General features: G+C 43.2%; 1 protein-coding gene across 1 annotated transcript in view; it reads right to left on the bottom strand.

Moving 5' to 3' along the window:
* DNAH8 (dynein axonemal heavy chain 8) overlaps window positions 1–18,390 on the bottom strand; it is a 138,772-nt gene extending 120,382 nt beyond the window's left edge. The window contains 11 exon segments of the mRNA XM_081000066.1: window positions 198–299; window positions 1,597–1,704; window positions 4,186–4,299; window positions 5,429–5,605; window positions 7,279–7,442; window positions 10,523–10,712; window positions 11,020–11,168; window positions 11,950–12,034; window positions 14,058–14,192; window positions 16,343–16,821; window positions 18,261–18,390. Coding sequence (XP_080856192.1) covers window positions 198–299; window positions 1,597–1,704; window positions 4,186–4,299; window positions 5,429–5,605; window positions 7,279–7,442; window positions 10,523–10,712; window positions 11,020–11,168; window positions 11,950–12,034; window positions 14,058–14,192; window positions 16,343–16,789 — 1,671 coding nt within the window. The 5' untranslated portion in view covers window positions 16,790–16,821; window positions 18,261–18,390.
* Window positions 18,391–18,582: the final 192 nt, after the last annotated feature.

The following is an 18,582-nucleotide window of genomic DNA, read 5'->3' as shown; positions in this document are numbered from 1 at the left end:
AAATTATTATACTATACATATTGGACTAATAGATGTAATGAGAATACACTACAGTAGCTTATTGAGAATGAAAACCAGAGTCTTACTGCACAACAAAAAAAAATCATTATAATATATGTACACACACACTTTCAGAAAAACATCTGCAGGGAGCAGTTGTAACGCCTACTGAAATCATGCACTGTTGCCACACAAACCTGAATTTTCTTAATTACTATAGGAGTATCCTGTTCCCATACACGATTAAAACCTCCATCAGTAATATATGCCTTACATGCTGTTACCATTTGATTTGTAACCTATCGTACAAAAAGACAGAGAAAACATTATGTCAGAATTGTTAGAATAGAAGGGAAAATATATACTGTATGCAGTGCTATTTTTCTAGAAGCAGTGCCGGAACTTAACATGAATGCTTCCCTTGTTCTCTTATCATGGCAATGGTGCCCACCTGAGAGGGGCCGGAACTGAATTCCGGTGAGTTCCAGCTGAAAAAAAGTCCTGACTACATACTATCTGTCTATGACAGTGGTTCTCAAGGGGTGCAGTGTGCCATACTGGTGTAGCAGGAAAGGATGTCACGTGTGACGAGAAGATCCAAGGGCAATCAAAGAAACATTTGAACATTTCAGTGCAATGTAGTATCAAAATAATATTTTTTATTTACAGAATATGGAACGCTGGCTAATCCTCTACAGTTCTCCATGACATATTGTTGTGAACAGGGATTTTCAACTCTGACTCAATATGAACGATCAGAAAAGAGAAAGGGTGCTTTGTGTTGATGAGGAGAGGAGAGTTTGCCTCAAATTGGACCTAATGTAAATGAGCTTTACCAGCAAAAGCAAGCTCCCACCTCTCAGTGCATTTGTGTACATACTTATATAATAGGCTGGGTTATCATTATATACTGAGAATAATACTTGTTATTTTGAGAATAATACATTATTACAATAAACATGCTATTGTTTTATCCTTTCTGGATGCCCCACAATCATATTATGAAGTAGCTGCATTCTGTGTTATAAATCAAGCACTGCTATGAGTTGTTTCTTTTTGTTTCCCAAGGTATTTCTTATCACTAAAAAATTAGGTGTGGCACAAGCAAATTTTTATTCTGAAGGGAAATTGCATGAGCCATCTTCTGTGGAAAGAGCAGCCATGGAAGAGACCCCATGTTATGGAGGGAAAGGACAAGGATGAAGTGTAACTACTTCCCCCGTCAACATATGAGACACATTTACTCTCTTCCACCCGCAGCTTTTCTCCCATGCATCTCTATTCCCGTCTCTTCCCTGACTTCTGTGCCATCTTCCTGAGACACCCACTCTCTGTCTCTCTCTCCCTCTTCTCCATGAAACACGTGCTGTAAATGGAAAGATCTGACTTACCACAACCATAATGCAATATAAGGAAGTTCAGCACCAAGGAGGAGGGAGAATGAGCAAGCAAGCGGACAACTGGCAAAGAGGGTTTGGCAGTTAGCTCAGTTGGCTAGAGTGTGTGGGATTACTTTATGCAAAGCACCTGATTCTCTCATTTTGCATTCTGGGGAAAAATCTGCTCCTTTAAATTTACATACACATCTCCACCTACTTTTATAAACAGTGACGTCATTCTCTCAGAAGTGTTATAGTATCTTGAAACACTATGAATCATTCGGATAGCGTTAATCAAGTTCTGTATTCCGTGGGCCATGGAAACCTAAAACAAACATTTTGTAGAATTAGATAAATTCATGATGTGAGACAAGATGCTTTAAACTACCAGCTGCGGGGCTGAAAAGCAGGAAACAGGTGTCTCTCTTGTGAACGGGCTAAATAACTGAACAGAGAAGTACTGGAGAGCTCTGTGTGTATCCTCTGCATGTGCAATGTGTACTGCTGGACTCGGTTCCTCCCTTCTGCCATCACCACTGATGCTCCATCCCCCAGACCTTCATGTTTCAGGATAATGGCCACTGCCCTATTTACATAAAGGTTGTGCTCAGATGCACTGCTAATTCACAAATGCATCAGCAGAGCTAATTTGGCACACAGGCACCACACTGACCTCCGCGCTGCTTCATTCCTCTCCCTCCTAGTAAACAATAGCAACCTGCTTGCCAGGAAGATGGTGTAGTTGCTCTGCTTCACCCAGTAAGCTGCTTTTGTCATGTGCTGGTGTGTGCAGTTTGTGCATCCCTGCTTTGCTCCTACCTAGTGTTTGTGGGTTTATTTCTCCCAAACAAATCACAACCAAGAAGCCAAGAACAACCCTAGGTTCAGATCATGATTTGTTTGGAATGAAATAAAACTTGTGGTTCAGACAGCATGCTAAGGCAATCGCTGACTCTGTGGTTTGTTTCCCTTCTGGAGGAAGAGAGGAACCAAAGCAGGAGAACTCTGTCTGTGTGCACCAGCACAAACTGATTTGCTTCACCATGGTTTATGACGTAGGGTTACATCTGAATGGAGCCCAAAATAGTATTCAACAACTCAGGGAAGCAACTATTTCTCAATGTTAACAGCACTGCCCTCACTCAAAATGTGGCATTGACTCTTCAGATATGAAATAATAGGATTACATCCGGAAGAAAATCAAAAACTCATCACCATGTTCCATTGGGGCAGTTCAAGTGTAGTCCCAGGGTTGTATGGGCTGGTAATCAGAGAAACTTCATGGCTGACAGGTGTGTGGTAAAATGTGAAGTAGGAAAGCAACTTTTGAATAGTAATAATGATCATTAATGGAGGCAAGGGGAGAGCTCTGAATGGTCGTTAAAGCTCAACAGAATACACCTTATTTACCGGCTTATTTGTCACCTTTCACATCTTAAAGCAGTAATTTCAGCCTCAGTTGGGGAAATCAGCTTCAACCCCTACCACTAAAATTATTTCCCAAGACATTAAATGAATGAGTTTCTTGCTACATTTGTCCGCTAGTGCCCTTCAGTCATACCATAGTGGTGGGCCATTTTCTCACCTTTGCATAAAACATGACTGAAAGCACCATGCAGATAATAAGAAAAGGCATGATAGAAAGCAGCGTGTTTATATTATGCAGTATCCTCTCATCTTGGAGAGCTCGCAGGAGAGGTTGAACTTGGACAGCCTTGGTATCTGTGTGCAGCTGCCACTTGTAGTGAGACACCGAACTATCAGTGGTAGCACCCACCTAGGCAGTGAAATAATCTCAGGCCTTGAACTGAGTCTGCACACCCAGGCTGCCCACTGCATCCAGCTGGACAGAAGGTGTAAAAAGGGTTTCATCTTCCAATTCAACTTTGATGCATTCCTGTATCCTTTGGCTGTTCTTTAATCCTGACCTCTGGCTTGCTCTTTGGCACACGTGAGGAAGCTCATCCCACTGGTGGGCAGGATCCTCCTCCAACCTCCACAGGCCACTTTGACAGATGGGCAGAACCACCTGCATGTCAATCACCTGATACCACAATGATGTCAAGTGAAGCCTTTTCCCTTACCAGCTTGGAATCAAAGTGCGTGGGCAAAAGGCTCAGGGGTTTGCAGGCACTGCCAATCAGCTGACCAGTATGTGAATCCCAACTTCAGAAGAGAGCTTCCTTTGCTTGGGTCACTTGAAACCAAACCACATACACAAAGGCGAAGAGGTTTGCATGTACCACCCATCAGCTTTTCAGTGCTGCCTGCAAAGCCCACTTTTGGCTTTACCTGCCCCACACCTGATGTTAGATATGATGCCTGGTGTAGGCCAGGTGAGCAGAGCCTGGGGGAAATGACCTTGTGGCCTGTTCTTTGGTTTTGCTTCCAGGTTTGTCCTTCCTCTCCTGTCATCTTTAGTCCCACCTCCTGGTTTGTCCTTCAGTCAGGACTTGTTCTTTGGACAATACCTCTTCTGGCTTCATCCCTTGACTCTGACAACACACATGCACCCCACCCCTAACTAGCTCCCAGTTCATCTCAGACTGCTGCTTACAGCTTAGCCTTTGCAAATCTTTCCATTCTACACCACCACCAAGCCTTTCTAAGTTGTGTTGCTATATTTTGTTTGGATAGCTAGCCCTAAAGGTAACTTTGTGGTTAAAAAAATACGGTCTGGGTGGTGTTTAAATATGCTCAGTTTTATATGTATTGCTTTTTGACACACATTCTAAAGGCATTCATTACATGCAAGTCTAATGAGAAATGTAACATTATATGAATTAAAAAAAACAACAGTACTTACTAAATCATAGTTATAAAGTGGCTGGCAAACTTTTTCAAGGGTGTACAAATACCTCACATTATCTTTTGATTCATTTGCTGTATCTGTTATTCTGGCATCCAATTCTCTCCACAGCTAGAGTAAAAAATTATGGAACAGGTTAGTGTAACAACATAAAATGTGAAAAATTCACAAAGTAGAAATTGAATTACATTCAAACCACACTGACAAAATATACTCTGAAAACCTCCCCCCCCCCAATACATGCTAGTTAACAACATTTTCTCCTATAAATTATTTTCTAGAATTTATCTCATGCCAATAGAAGCTGCTTTAACACAGTAGATAGAAAGCTGGACTCTGGGAGAGTCTTATGTTTGTCATAGCTATGTACACATTAACATTTACTCTGACTCCAGTGCTCCTACTGCTAGTTTATGAATTTGTGTACACATGGCGTTAGCCACAATTCAAGGGTTTTCTGTAGTTTCTTGTGAAATGCTGCTGTTTAATGTGTTTTCCTCCATGCCAGCTTCTTTGTGACTTGAGAACTGTAGACTTGTTGGATTCATAGGAAAGCCCAGGTGTGTACATTTGAGATTTTTACCTTTCCTTCCAGGGCATGGGGATGGTGGGAGAGGTCTTACATACCTGGCATCATTGTGCAACAGCAGCCCCTCCCCTCTCCCTCTCCCCGTGAGTAAGTCCCACATCACATGGAATGAAACTATGCCTACCAATCCTGTATAGAGGTCACATTGTAAATTATCATGCCGGTTGATATAATCACTCTGCTGTACATTAATGCAATAAACATAACAGATTTTTAAAATTGTAGCTAAATGGTGGCAAAGGAACCTTTTGCGTCTATGCTCCTGGGAAGGGTTGCAACGCTAGTTACAGAACTAAACCAGGCAGTGGCAGTTACTCTGAATTCATTAAATTGGTTTGATAAAATATAGTCTGACATATGTGGCATACGTGGCCTTTGAGATGCTTATTTTAGGACTCACCCTATTTTTGTGATTGCCAATTGTTCTAAACTGTTTTTAATACTGTGCAGCATTTTAAATTATTCTAACCCACCCTAGGACCTTAGAGTAAAAGATGGGTATAATAATAATAATAATAATAATAATAATAGCTGTGACAAAGGGATGCCACAGCTTTATACACATAACATACACACATACATTTTATAACATACACACATACATTTTAAAGCAATGAAATAATTTCTTATTAAAGAATAAATTAGAATTACCTTTATTATTTTGGAGCGTGCAACATTTAGGACATTTATGACAGCCTTGCAATTTTGTCCTTTGATCTGTTCAATAATAAAATTAAACTTAGCAGACATACGCTTCCAGTGTTCTAGTTCGGTCAGAGGACCCGAGTCATCAGCTTCCTTTCTCATCTGTTCACTCTCAATCAAAACCTGAAATGAAGGAGTGTTACGTATACAGAAAGAGCTTACCACTTGGTCATAAATTTCACATTCTACATAGCCATTATAAGCCCTGTCAATATTCCATTTCCTTCAACAGAAACATAAGGGCTGGTCACGGATGCTGATGGGTGCAAACTGGATGAAATTCAGCTTTTCTAATTTAACTTGCACATTGTTTTCTCCGTCCTTACTCCTGTCGTCCCCCCCACCAATAGTCTTTATTTATGCATTTTCATTAGTAAATATAACTAAACTGTCATACTCATTCACACCTGCTGATATCGAGATAACTTAATTCAAATGCAGCTTATTGTGGATGCCATGCTGCTCGTAAATACGTAATGTTGTACTCAACAAAATTCCAGCCCATATCCCCCTCCCACTCCCCCCAATTTAATATGGATTTACTTTATTTATTTATTTATTTATTTATTTATTGGATTTCCCAAACAAACAGTAGATCCAGATTAAATAATATGAGGCAGCGTTTTGATGAAGACAATGTCCGGTCGATGCTGCCGCAAAAACCTGCATGCATGTGCAAACAATATTCTGCAACCAATGTGCTTTCCGTTGCTGTTCTATCCTGTTATTTCCTATGAAATGTGTTTTGATGCATTTTCCCGCAAGCCGGCTCAGGAAAAAGCACCAAGGCAAAAGCCAGCTCCAGATGGCTGGAATGCAAAACAGGAGTTTGTGTTTTGCAGATGTGCTGTTGGGGAAAAGGTGGAGCCTATTCTCTGTACTGAGCACCGGATGTTAGCTCAGTGTGTCATCTGACCTGTACTGGAAGTACAGGGGAGGAGTGTGTGACTCTTCTGATGGAGTCTGAAGGGAACAGTCACATTTCTATGTACTGTTGAATGACAGGAATAAAACATGTAGAGAGGACTCCTGTCTGTCTCATTTCCCCTCCCTGGGAGAATGCAGGGAGGGAGGAAGGAGGAGGGTGTGTCCTGCTCACGTTTGAGGAGGATCACCGGTTTGTTTACCTAGCCTGCCGGGGGTCGCAGACGGACGGTAAACACACAGTATCTCGCTCAATTGCCTCGGGGGAGGCCAGGTACCTCTGCCTGTGGGCTGAGATACTGACACTATCCAAGTTAGGAAAAAGAACCACCTTGCTGCATTTTAAGCGGGCAATGTGTGCACAGCACAAGTCCACAAGAAAATGCCATGTGGAAATGGCAATAGCTGACAATCCAAAGAAACTGTTTGGGGGTGCAAAGGGGAACCAGCCATGTTCAAAACACACACACCCAAGTTACAACATTTTCAAGAATGAAATATGCAAGTCACGTTTATGAATAGCAATCTGTGTCTTTGGCTGTGGAAGCTGCCAAAGCAAGTTCCTGCCAATTAATTATTATATTTTATTTTAAACATTTCCAGGCTTCCCTTCCCTTTTTAGGCTGCCCTTCAGTAAAACAATCATGACAATGTAAAATAGAATAAGAAGCACAACAATATAAAAATACAAGATATGATTTCTAAACAATGTTTTGTTTTAAACTATGTATAGAACGTAGCCATTGAATTTCACATCGCCTTGCAGTTTTTCCAAGTAAATGTAATACACATATAAACATGGCATTTACAGTGCTCCATATATACTGGAGAATTCCTGGTTCTTCATAGCTAAAATACAAAAAGAAACTTACTTGCTCAATTTGCTTATACCATATCATAAGCACTTCCTCTAATTGATGAACCGTATCAGGATTAGCAGCTGCTGCTGTCACTTGCTCAAAAGACTGGAATTTACTGAAGTCAATATAATCTATTTTTTTCAGCTGTACTGTCCCTTCAATGCTCACTCTTGCACCTAAAATAAATAACAGAGAACGTTGTGGGCCCAGGTGCATTGAAGTAATGGACAGCAGGGGTGAGGCATGGTGAAGTTGCAATAAACACAAGACAACAAACTGGAATATAAACAGGCCACAACTTAATTGATTACAGATGTCAGCATCTTTTGGCACAAGCATTGGGTGTGTATCCTGAATCAATCAACCCATCTGCGTGTTGATTATTTGGCAGGGTTAATGATCATCTTATGATGTACATCAAATTGGGGCAACTCCCACCCCCAAGATCACCATTTTGGGGGTGCTATGGTCCATCAGCTCTCATCTGGGTGTCTGGACAGAGGCACACACCCACAAAGACCCATCCCTTTGATGGGATACCCGACTCCTTGGATGTGACAAAGATATTTGAGAGCGGAAGCAGTAAAGGAGTCTAGAAATGTTGTAAAATGCTGAAAAGCTGCAGAATCATTTGGACATGCTGAATCACTGTGATTCATCTTGAGGATGATACATTCTCTGTATAAATATTGTATCTGCTTGCAGGCAGATTCAGGTGGTGGGGTGGAGCCTATGATCTGCGGAGCCTGTGCTCAGTGGTGGAGACTGTTGGTGCATCATGCCTCTGTGTGACTCAGTAACTCTGTGTATGCTCTGAAGCTACAGTCATACCTCATGTTACGTCTGCTTCATGTTACGTTCTTTCAGGTTACGTCCCATGGCGACCCGGAAGTACCGGAAAGGGTTACCTCCGGGTTTTGCCGCTTGCGCATGCACAGAAGCGCGAAATGACGTCACGGGCATGCGCAAAAGTGGCACATCGCAACCCACGCATGCGCAGATGCGCCACTGTGGGTTGCACTCTTTTCATGTTGTGAACAGGCCTCCAGAACGGATCCTGTTCGCCACCAGAGGTACCACTGTAGTTTAATCTTCTGTTCACTATGCTGTTATTTGCAAACAAGTTTATTTTAACTCAGTAAAGCTTTTATTCTTTTGCTGAAGAAGACTCTGTGTTATTAATTTATGCTGCAAGACATTGGACTGGGGGGGGGGGGAGACGCTCCCGACCCCCTGTCCTCCTAGACTGAGGATCCAACCCAACATAGATAATGTACTCAGACTCTACCATTTGATCTATAAAAAGTGTTCCATTTCAAGAGAAGACCTATATGCATTTTGCATACGAGTTAAGCAAGTGTCCTCTCTGCCCTTGAGTGGCAACAGGTAGCTGCTCCTCACAAACCTCAATAGAAAAATGCATGGAGCAGGGGGCCCAGAGGTGTTTTGAAGATGAGCAGGCAGAAGGGAGCCCAAAATTCAATTAAACATGCAACAATAATTTTCCTAGCCTTGCATTACTCAGAGAAAAAAAATAGTTTCACAGTGTGAAACAGTCACATTGCTGTGCTGAGTTAGGCTCCAGTGTTTTCTAGATTGTGCTATCAAAAGATGCACTTCACTGAAATGTCACAGCACTTAGAAGCTATAGTGCATGACATTAATGTACATAATAAGTCCAAATGGCTTCTTACAGCAGAGAATTCAACCATGGCAATATTTTTATATGAAAGCTAAGATACTGTGTGCCTGTGGCTTTCCTTATCAAAGCAGAACATATTTTGATAAATATTTAATATATCTATAGTCACATAATTTTATGATAACTTTGTAACAGCCTTCTTTGATTAATATAATAGTCTATCAAAAATGACATACAAAATATGTGTTATGTCTTCCTTCATGAGATTTGTGTTATTTTTATTTGCTATATTATGATTCATGCTGCTTTGATGAGACACAGATTCTCTGATGTTAAGAGGTACCTTTAATCACTGCTATCTACAGCTTACTAGATTTTAGCCCCATCCCTGCATGCCAACTTTGACAGATGGGCAGGACGACCAACCTGTCAAACACCTGCTGTCATTATTATGTCAGATGATGGCCAGATGACTTGCTCCATCCACCTATAAGAGGCCCTTGTGCTGTGATTCCCAAGCACCAAACAACCAGCTGGTTGATAGGCGCATGGGAATCGCAGTGCAAGGGAATTTGGCAGAATTCTGTTTTAAAGATACAGTAGAGTGTGTGTGCCCATGTCTGGCAGGGTTCTCTCAGTGCCAAACAAGGTGTGCAGACTAAAGGCACATCTTTGGGTGCTTTAGCTGAGATCCTGGCATTGCAGGGGGTTGGACTAGATGGGCCTTGTGGTCCCTTCCAACTCTACAATGCTATGATTCTACAAAAGGCCACAGACTCTGAACTTGCTTTCACAGGGCTTTGTTGAACTGGACTGATCCGTAGAGTCAGCTGTCTTGAGTACTTGGTTAAGTGTTGGGACTTGTTTTACAGTGTAAGAAACACATCATAGAAACATGCCTCTGGTGGTAATACAAGAGGTACTTTGTTAGGACCTGCAGGCTCCTGTAGCCTTAATCAGACATTATCTTCTTGGAAGAGGAAAGGGAGAACCCCACAGTACAGTCCTTAGTACATGCTGGGACCAGGGGGAGTTGGCTCACCAGTTCACCAGGACACCCACCCTTAGACCTCACTGAGTCCAGAGACTCAGGCTGAAAGCCCATGGTTGATGGGAATAAGACACAGTGCTAAAGGCTGGGTGTTCGAGACAGACAAAGAGGCACACAGTGTCTTAGGAGGTATTTGTTTCAAAACCTAACAAAAATATATCCCCACCCTGATTTGACATAGGTAATCCTCATGAAGAAAGGATCTAGAGATGCACAATTGCTCTGTGGACATTGCCATTTAGTTGCTGGGCAGCAATGGACTTAGTTGTATGCGGGTGGGGTAAGAAGTTTCCTGCTGCTGTTCTGTTTTTGTCAGAGACCGACAATACAGTTCTCGTCTAAATTCCTGTCTAGTGTGTTCTGTGAGCATTCCATGACACCTTCTCATTTCACTCTCTCAGCAAGTGAACTTTCACTTGTTAAATGAGTAAGCATGCACAGATTCGTCATGCACCTCATGAATTAGGACAGAATCCCTCTTATAAACACACAAATGGCATAATACTTCAAAATCAAATGTCTGAGATTAATTGAGCTCATTCCTTTCTCACGGTAGTTCTTACCATCCAAAAATGCCATATATCTGTTCAGCGTCTCAGTGAAAGCCTGTTTTTCAAACTCTCCCTGCTTGGTTTGATTCAAAGCGCCCCAATTATTTGTGGCAAGGACAGATGGCAGAAAAAGATTTGCAAGGATATTCTTGATCCCAAGCAGGAGCCCTTCACTTCCTTCCAGTACTGAAAAGTATATGTCCTTGAAAATCAAGCATTAAGATAGGTATTAGAAGTCAAAAGCACAAAAATCAGTTATGCAACAGTCTTTGAGGGTTCTAAAATTAATAATCCTCTCTCACCTGCCTCCAAATGTGTTGAGAGGAAAACTCCCTCCTTCCATCGTATCCTCTTGCCTAGTCTTAACCAAAAGGGACCTAAAACTGGGTCTCCACAGAGAAATGTATTTCACCCTCCCAGAAGTCCCTACCATTTATGGAACCTCTCCCCCCCTTCCACTGCCCTTGCCTATCTGATAGATGTGCTGCAAATGATGGTGGTGAGAATACCTCATGCATAGTTTTGACATTCACGGCAGTGTCATTCCTGGCACGTACAAAAAATAAACACAGCCCTTTGAATTTGTCTGGAGATTCGTGTACGTACAACTTCATCATTTTGGTTCCTTTCAGCACTCCTGGAATTGTTCTACCACACTCTGAAAACAAAAAAGCACCTTTTTAACCACCATAATGTCTCACTTTTACCTGAAAAATGCTATCAGCTGCAATGATGCATAAAGTGATCTAGTTACTGCCATGAGCCCATCCTATGCTGCAGTCACGTTTGATAATTTATTGCAATATATGCAGCATAGATTTGTTTGGTTTCTTGTGTGGTTTCTTGTGATGTGGAAACCAAGACAAAAAGATTTTGGTACCATGCAAGAATGCCAGTAAAGATGGTCAATTGGGCTCCTGGTTCCACAACTTGGGCACTGCAAATGAAAAGGCTCATCCTTGGCCCAGCCAACCAGAGGCAAGGCAAAGGCCACTAATTATAAAAGCTCTAAGTGTACAATTTTACAAGGGAAGAGATGGTCTTTCAAATATAGCACTAAACCTACATTTTTTGGCATTATGGGTAATAACTAGCACTTGAATTGTTATCAACTGTATTTTTTTATTAATAATGATGATAGACAGGTTCCCGGTTAGGCCGGCTGTAGAAGTAAAAAGAAATATGGCAGCCTTTTATATTAGAAATCCAGGGATTAATTTTGGATGTCATACTAGCTAAAAGAGCCAATTGAAGCCAAATTGTGTAGTACTACTACCTAACGGCTGGAGGCAATATCAAAACTCAATATTTTACAGCCTCTTTGCTTATACCGTGGCCTCATGATTTACAGAAGTTTATTACTTGATCCAGTGTGACGAAAAGAATTTCTCAATTTCACTTGAGATGGAAGGTTAAACAAAATAATTGCTAACATTTACCGAGACCAGGAGCTTCACCCTCCTGATAAATGAACTTCAGTGTTCTGCTTCCTCCTTTGACCAAAAAACTGTCAAATGCTTGTAACTGTTGAAATGAAAAAAGGTGTTTCAAAGTCAACATCTTGCCAAAACGCTGAATTATTTTTATTTAAAAGAAAGCAACCTTGCTTAGTAAGAGATTACATAGTGAGTTACCAAACATTTTCATCAACACTGAAAGAAAAATGCAAGCTGTCTTTGTCTTTTTCAGAAGCATTTCCAGCAGCTACTTTGCCGTATGTGTGGTTTTCTTCTTACTTTAATTTTGTAAACAAAACAAAACTTTAAGGCATATGCAACTAAGACTGTGTATATTGCATGCATTTAAAGCAAAGTGAATGCACATCCGCCGCCGCCCCCAAAAAAGAATCCTGGGAACTGTAGTTTGCTAAGGGTGCTGAGAATTGGAGCTCTGTGTTGGGTTAACTTCCCAGGATTCTCTTTTGGGTGGAGGGGCAGCTTTCAATGTATGGTATACACACAGCCTAGGTCATCATAGAGTAGATTCCTTGAAATCTATAGTCTTAAGTTAAGACCATTGGTGTCAACTGGTCAAATCTTGAGTATGACTAACACTGTATATCACCTCTTATTCTAATTTTATTCCACATTTAATCATCTCCAGAAGTGTGGGCAGATCCTGACTTATAGGGCAATCTTTACCTACGATGCTGTTAGCTGGAGGAGCTAGGGTGGCAATGCAACCATCTCTCCACTGGCCTCTGTCAATGGATAGATGCACTGCTAGTGTGGCCTCAACTCTGCTCAAGTGGGTAGTGGCTTGTGGAATGGGTGCTTTTTGACGGTGCACTGATGACTTTGAATCCACAGAAGGGTCTAGTCCCCAAGATCTCCAGTTATGCTAGCCTGGTGATGACATGCTTGAAGTAAATTAAAGGAAAAGCGGGACAGGGGGCCGAAATACCACCCCACCTTCCACCCAGGCAACAAAACAATTGGAAGATTCCAGCATGGATTCCCTAAAATCAGTAGACCAGTTAACATGAAGGTTTGTTTTCCCTCTTTCTCACAATGTTAAATTAACACATGAAGTATAACTGCATCATGACACTGGCTGTTTAATAGTTAATGATCTCTAAGAGAGAATTTCCCTTTTTCTCTGTCCCCATTTCCCTTTTTGCCTACTCCTCTCACAGCTACTAATCCCACCACATGCACACACACCACACAGACATGTAAGGGACAAAGTTGAGACCTCTGCACTCTGTCCCCAAGCACTTCAGGAAGAGCATTGCAAGAGCTCAGTAGCCCTGCTCCTCAATTTAGTGAACGTTGCGAGTCACTAGAATTGACCATACACTTGAGCTCTTGGGACTATCCCAAATTCATCTGAGCTGCATCCTCTGTGCAATTTGCAACCAACAGGAAATCTGACCTGGAAGAAGCATGGGTCTCCTATTGGTACTATGCGATGGTTATCGTGAATCTGATGCTAATAAGCTTGTATAAACTTAAGACAGTGGTTTCATCCAGTGTGCCATGGCACCCTGGGGTGCCTTGAATGATGGTCAGGGGTGCTGTGGGCAACTCTAGCCCTCTTTCTGATGCCCTTTCACATCTCTGCCTCCCAAAGGTTTGCACAGCTGTTTGTTGCAGCAGCCCTGGCTACAAGCTCCCCAGGCGAATGGTGCCTCTGGGGCTGGCCAAGGGGTGCTTCCCAGGCCCCTATGGGGCAGTGGGAGGAGGCACCTCTCTTTGGGGCAAGGGGGTCAGCTCAGAGACGAGGGACAGCAGCTGCAGTTGCCCAGAGCACTCCCAAGGAGAGGGGGGAAGAGAGGAAGCTGAGGGAACACTCCACAAGGGAGTATGTTCGAAAAAGGGTGAGAGGTTGCCAGCTCTACACGCAAGGGGTGACACTACTGGACTCCTGAGTCCCACAGGGGTGCCACAGAAAGAGTGTAGTTGGTCAAGGGTGCCGTGGACACCAAAAGGTTGAAAACCTCTGGCTTAAGAGATGAATGTGTTGACATTAAGAGGACTGAGCATTTAGTGAGCGAGGCTTTAAAAAAATATTAACTGTAAAAGCAACATCTGTAAAGCAGACTCACTGTTGGGCCGTCTAAAATTAGCTCTTCCACAGTTACGACGTCTAGTCCAAGTCTGTCTGACAGAATTTCAAATATATATTTATATGCGGCATTAACTTTCATTTTCCGGCCTTCCCTGGCTTCTTTAAATCGTGCCTAATGGAAAGAAAATGTGTTAAGAAATAATGCAATTCTGACTTCTTCTTTTTCCTGTGAATCCTTTGTTTCCCAGGTCCCATAACCATACTGCAATTACACCTTAGTATGTGTAATTATAATAATCACATCTCTCCCCCCGCCTCCTGTCGTGCTGACTCCATTCCCCTCCACCTTCCTCAGTTGTCTCTCTTGCATACTTTTCTGTATTGTCAACCCCTCTGGGTAGTGCTGTATACATAAGCAAATAAATAAAGAGCATATTTAAAACTTTTCCGTAAACTGATTCTATCTAATACAGCGTGGGGGGGCTATATTGCCCTCTGGATAGCCTCTTGAGGGCCACATGTCAATGGTGGGTTGGGATATAAGTGACAGGGGGTGGCTCAACAAATGTAAATTGTACCTTTCTACAGTAAGTTAGTTTCCATGCACACTCACACACCCCTCTGTATCCTTCCAGGCAAGCAAGAGGCACTGTGGGAGCTCAGGCACGTTACAGCCAAGCAGAAACATTTAGGGTGCAAATTTAACGTGGATTGGTAACAGCTCTGAAAGCCAGATAGAGAGGACTGGAAGGCCACATTTGGTCTGAGGTCCATCCCACCACCTGCTCTACTGCTACACTTTCATTTTTGTATACCTGAGAATTTCTCCATTACTCTGTCTCTGAAACAATAAAAATAAAAGAACAATGGTTGAGAGCCTGAAACTACATTATGGTTGCGGAAGGGCAAACTCTTGGCACAGTCTGGAATGGATTTGGCTAATATGAGATCAACTACAAAGCATGTTCTCCTTCAAGGAGAGCACGTGTTGCGGTGGGGGCCGCCAGGACACTCCAATGTTGGGGGTGGGCTAATTGATCGTTGGCCACTGATGCGATTGGGGCTTCCCTTGTTGTTGGGAGGAACTTAATGTTGCCAATTGTTGATTGACAGCCAGAAATGCTAAAACTTCTTGCACAAGGCTACGGCTTCCTCTTTTCGCCCATGCATCAGATTGCCCGTCCCTCCCTCCCTAGAATAGGGTTGTTCGCTTTGACCTTGCTATGCCTGTCATGGGGTCGTCTGCTTTGGGGCAGGGGCCTGGTAGGAATTTTGTCCATCTGGCTGATTGGCTGGGGCCATTTGGTTTTTGCCTACTGCGTAGCAAATCGTCACAACTTGTAAGGTTCGCGGTTAGGCATTGGTTTATGGTTTGGTTGGTTGATAAATTGGTTGAGGGGTATGGATTGGCTGTGCCTGCCCCTCTAATGCTGCTGCTGCAAGGGATTCCGTTAAAGGAATTGGGGGCTAACTTTTGCTTGTCCACTCTGTCAAGGGGGCTCGGGCCATAGCAATGAGCTCCTGGTTGCATTTGGGGAGGGCTGAGGGCAGGTTCCCTGCTCCGACGCTACCCCCAAGTGTATTCCCCTCTTCTGACTTTCGCATCGTGCGGAATGTCAGTCTGTCCCCCATGGTGGGGGCAGATAGTCGCAACCAATGCCTAAGCAACCACTCACAAATTTGTATTTTAATAAAGTTGTGGCCAAAATTATGCCAAAATTCTTAAACAAAAATTCTGTGTGATGTGTGAGTTATTGGGGTGGCCATGGGGACCTTGACACGCAACAACTTCCTGCCAGTTCAAAACATGCCAAAAAAACTCCATTGTCAGTTCAAGACAAAACAGCCGAGAAGCGGAGGCAGCAGAAGCAGACGGGATAATGCTCTGCCTAGTTGAGGCTTTGAAGGGATCTGGAGGATCTGCCTTGAAACGTTACTAGTTTTAAGTCAGTTTCTATTGTCTGTAGTAATGCAGGGATCAGGTAACACACTTGAACTACCAGCTGTTTATATTCTTTTCCACCATAAAGACTTCTGAGTGCCAACAGTTGTGCCTAGTTAGTATATTGGACAGGATAATATCAACTGAGTACAGTGGATGCTCGGGTTGCGAACGTGATCCATGCGGGAGGCGCATTTGCAACATTTCTGCGCATGTGCAAAGCGTGATTTAGCGCTTCTGTGCATGTGCGACCACCAAAACCCGGAAGCATCTGTAACCTGAGGTATGACTGTATAACGCATCATCTCACTAATACATGCCTAAATTTAAGTGGAAGGGCTTATAAAACACACACACACACCAAACTCTGACACACAAACCTGTTTTTCCTTTAGAGTTTCCTGCAGAGACTGAACCCCACTGGTGCTCCGTCGGAATTTAGATGTTCTGCGGCTTGCGGCGTCTGCCGGCCCACGGCCAGGGGGTCTAGGTCGACTACGTTCAGAAACTTCTTTTGGCTCTTCCTCCACAGCTTCTCTACCTCCGTCCTCCGCAGCCTCTCTAGCTCCATCCTCAGCAGCTTCTCTAGCTCCTTCCTCTGTTGGACCAGGTCCAGAGTCTGCAGTCTCTGGTGCCCCAGGGCCGCCGAGTTCAGCATCTGCTGGGGGGCCTGCGTCAGGATCTGGGGGAGGCTGAGCATCCTCTGGACCAGGAGCAGCATCCGAGTCTGTGGGTGCCTCTGGTTCAGGAGCAGGCTCTTGTGGCGCAGCAGCAGGCTCTGGGGCAGCACCCTCACCAGCACCCGGAGCTTCTGGTGTCTCCTCCATTTCAAATGCTAGTGTGCAAACAACGTCTGTGTCTATATGATAAAACAAAAATCAGAACACCATTTACCACAAGACTTGGGTTAGGCACTGGAACAACCTCCTAAGAGGAGTTCATCTCCACAAGGTGCCAAAGGTTGCACTGACTGAAGAGTTAAGACAAATTGCTAGAGGACAAGAACAAGCAGAGACATTTTCAGTAGATGATCAGAAATCAAAATAAAACAAAACAAAAATTGAATTCCTTTTTGGACTGGAAGGCAGACAATAAAATCATTTCAAAACACTTACTGTATTGGCCTGAATATAAGCTGCATCCACAAATAAGCCGCCCTGAGCCTGGTCTTGGCTGGGGAGGGCGGGGTATAAATATTATTATTATTATTATTATTATTATTATTATTAAATAAGTCAAACCTTTAAAATTCGGGGGGGGGGGGGAGACAACACATGGCAGTGACCACGTGGTCTGAGCAAAACAATGCGGCCCTAGATGACCTGCACAGTGCACTGGGAAATGATGGGGGGGGGGCTGCCGAAGGCGCCTCAATACTTCCCCGAAGAGACAACCCTACACGGTGCAGTTGGGGAGAGGTTTGTGTAGGGCGGCAGCAGCAGCCTGCCTGGGCACTCCCAACCCACCAGTGGCTGCCCCCCACACTGTGTGACCCCCCTCTCCCTAACAGCTGTGGGGGCCTGCTGGGCAAGAAGAGACATTCTGCGGGGGGGGGGAGCTCACCTCACGCTGCGCCAGGCTTTTTGTAAGGTCACAAATATAAGCCACACTTTACTTTTTCACGGTCAGAATTTGGAGGAAAAAATATGACTTATATTCGGGCCAATAGGGTATTATAGCACATGATACTGCCTCTTTCTTTTCTTTTTTAAAAAATAATTTTTATTAAACACTTTCAACGTACCAAATTATCAATCCAAATAATCAATTACACAATTCCCCCCCCCATCCCTCCCTCTCCTCCGCCAAGGACTTCCCTCAGTTCCCCTTCTCTGATTTCTTCGTGCATATTGTTCTCTGCATGTTATTAATTGTACATATCCTTGCCTTATTTGTCATGTGTTCAACTAATAAATTTGTGGATGTTTATTCAAAACCTGCCAAGGAGTCCAAGTCATTTTGTTGTCTTTTTAAATAATTTGTAAAAAGTTCCCATTCTTCTTTGAAGTCACAATTGTCCTTGTCACGCAGTTTACATGTCAATTTAGGCAGTTCCGCATAGCTCATTTTTTTTCTTGCCACTGTTCTTTCGTTGGGGTTTCCTCATTCTTCCATGCTAAGACTATTGCCGATACTGCCTCTTTCGCCAGACCACTGAGACAGGGTTTCATTATACTGTACAGAGGGCAGCAGGTCTTCCTCTATAGGCTTGTGTTCTCCAGTTTTCCTCCTCTAAAACAAGACACAAGATGTCAAGTATTCCCCTCTCTCCCAACACAAGAATGTGCTCTGACTTACCTTGTTCAAAAAGATGAATGAACCACTAAGACAGTCACAGTGAATTCATCCACTGAGATCAGAGCAGTTTCTCTCTCCTCTTCAGAACAAAATGAACCCAGGGATGGTGGGTGGAAGAATTCATAAAAAGCCGACTCACACAGCTAATGCAGTTTAAACAGGCTTCCAAGAACCCACCTGGGACTATATGCGGAAGGACACATTACATTCTAAGGTGTGCATGAACCACACTGGCAGTTGGGCACAGAACCTGCACACCCAATAATGGGATGGAATCATGATGCAAGCCCAACTGTAATGTTGTATGGTTGCTTCCAGAAAA

This window comes from Podarcis pityusensis (genome assembly GCF_964106645.2).
Source record: "Podarcis pityusensis genome assembly, chromosome: 3".
In the NCBI taxonomy this organism is placed as follows: domain Eukaryota; kingdom Metazoa; phylum Chordata; class Lepidosauria; order Squamata; family Lacertidae; genus Podarcis; species Podarcis pityusensis.
The sequence above is the reverse complement of the archived record's forward strand: the minus strand, read 5'-3'. Positions and strand labels throughout refer to the sequence as shown.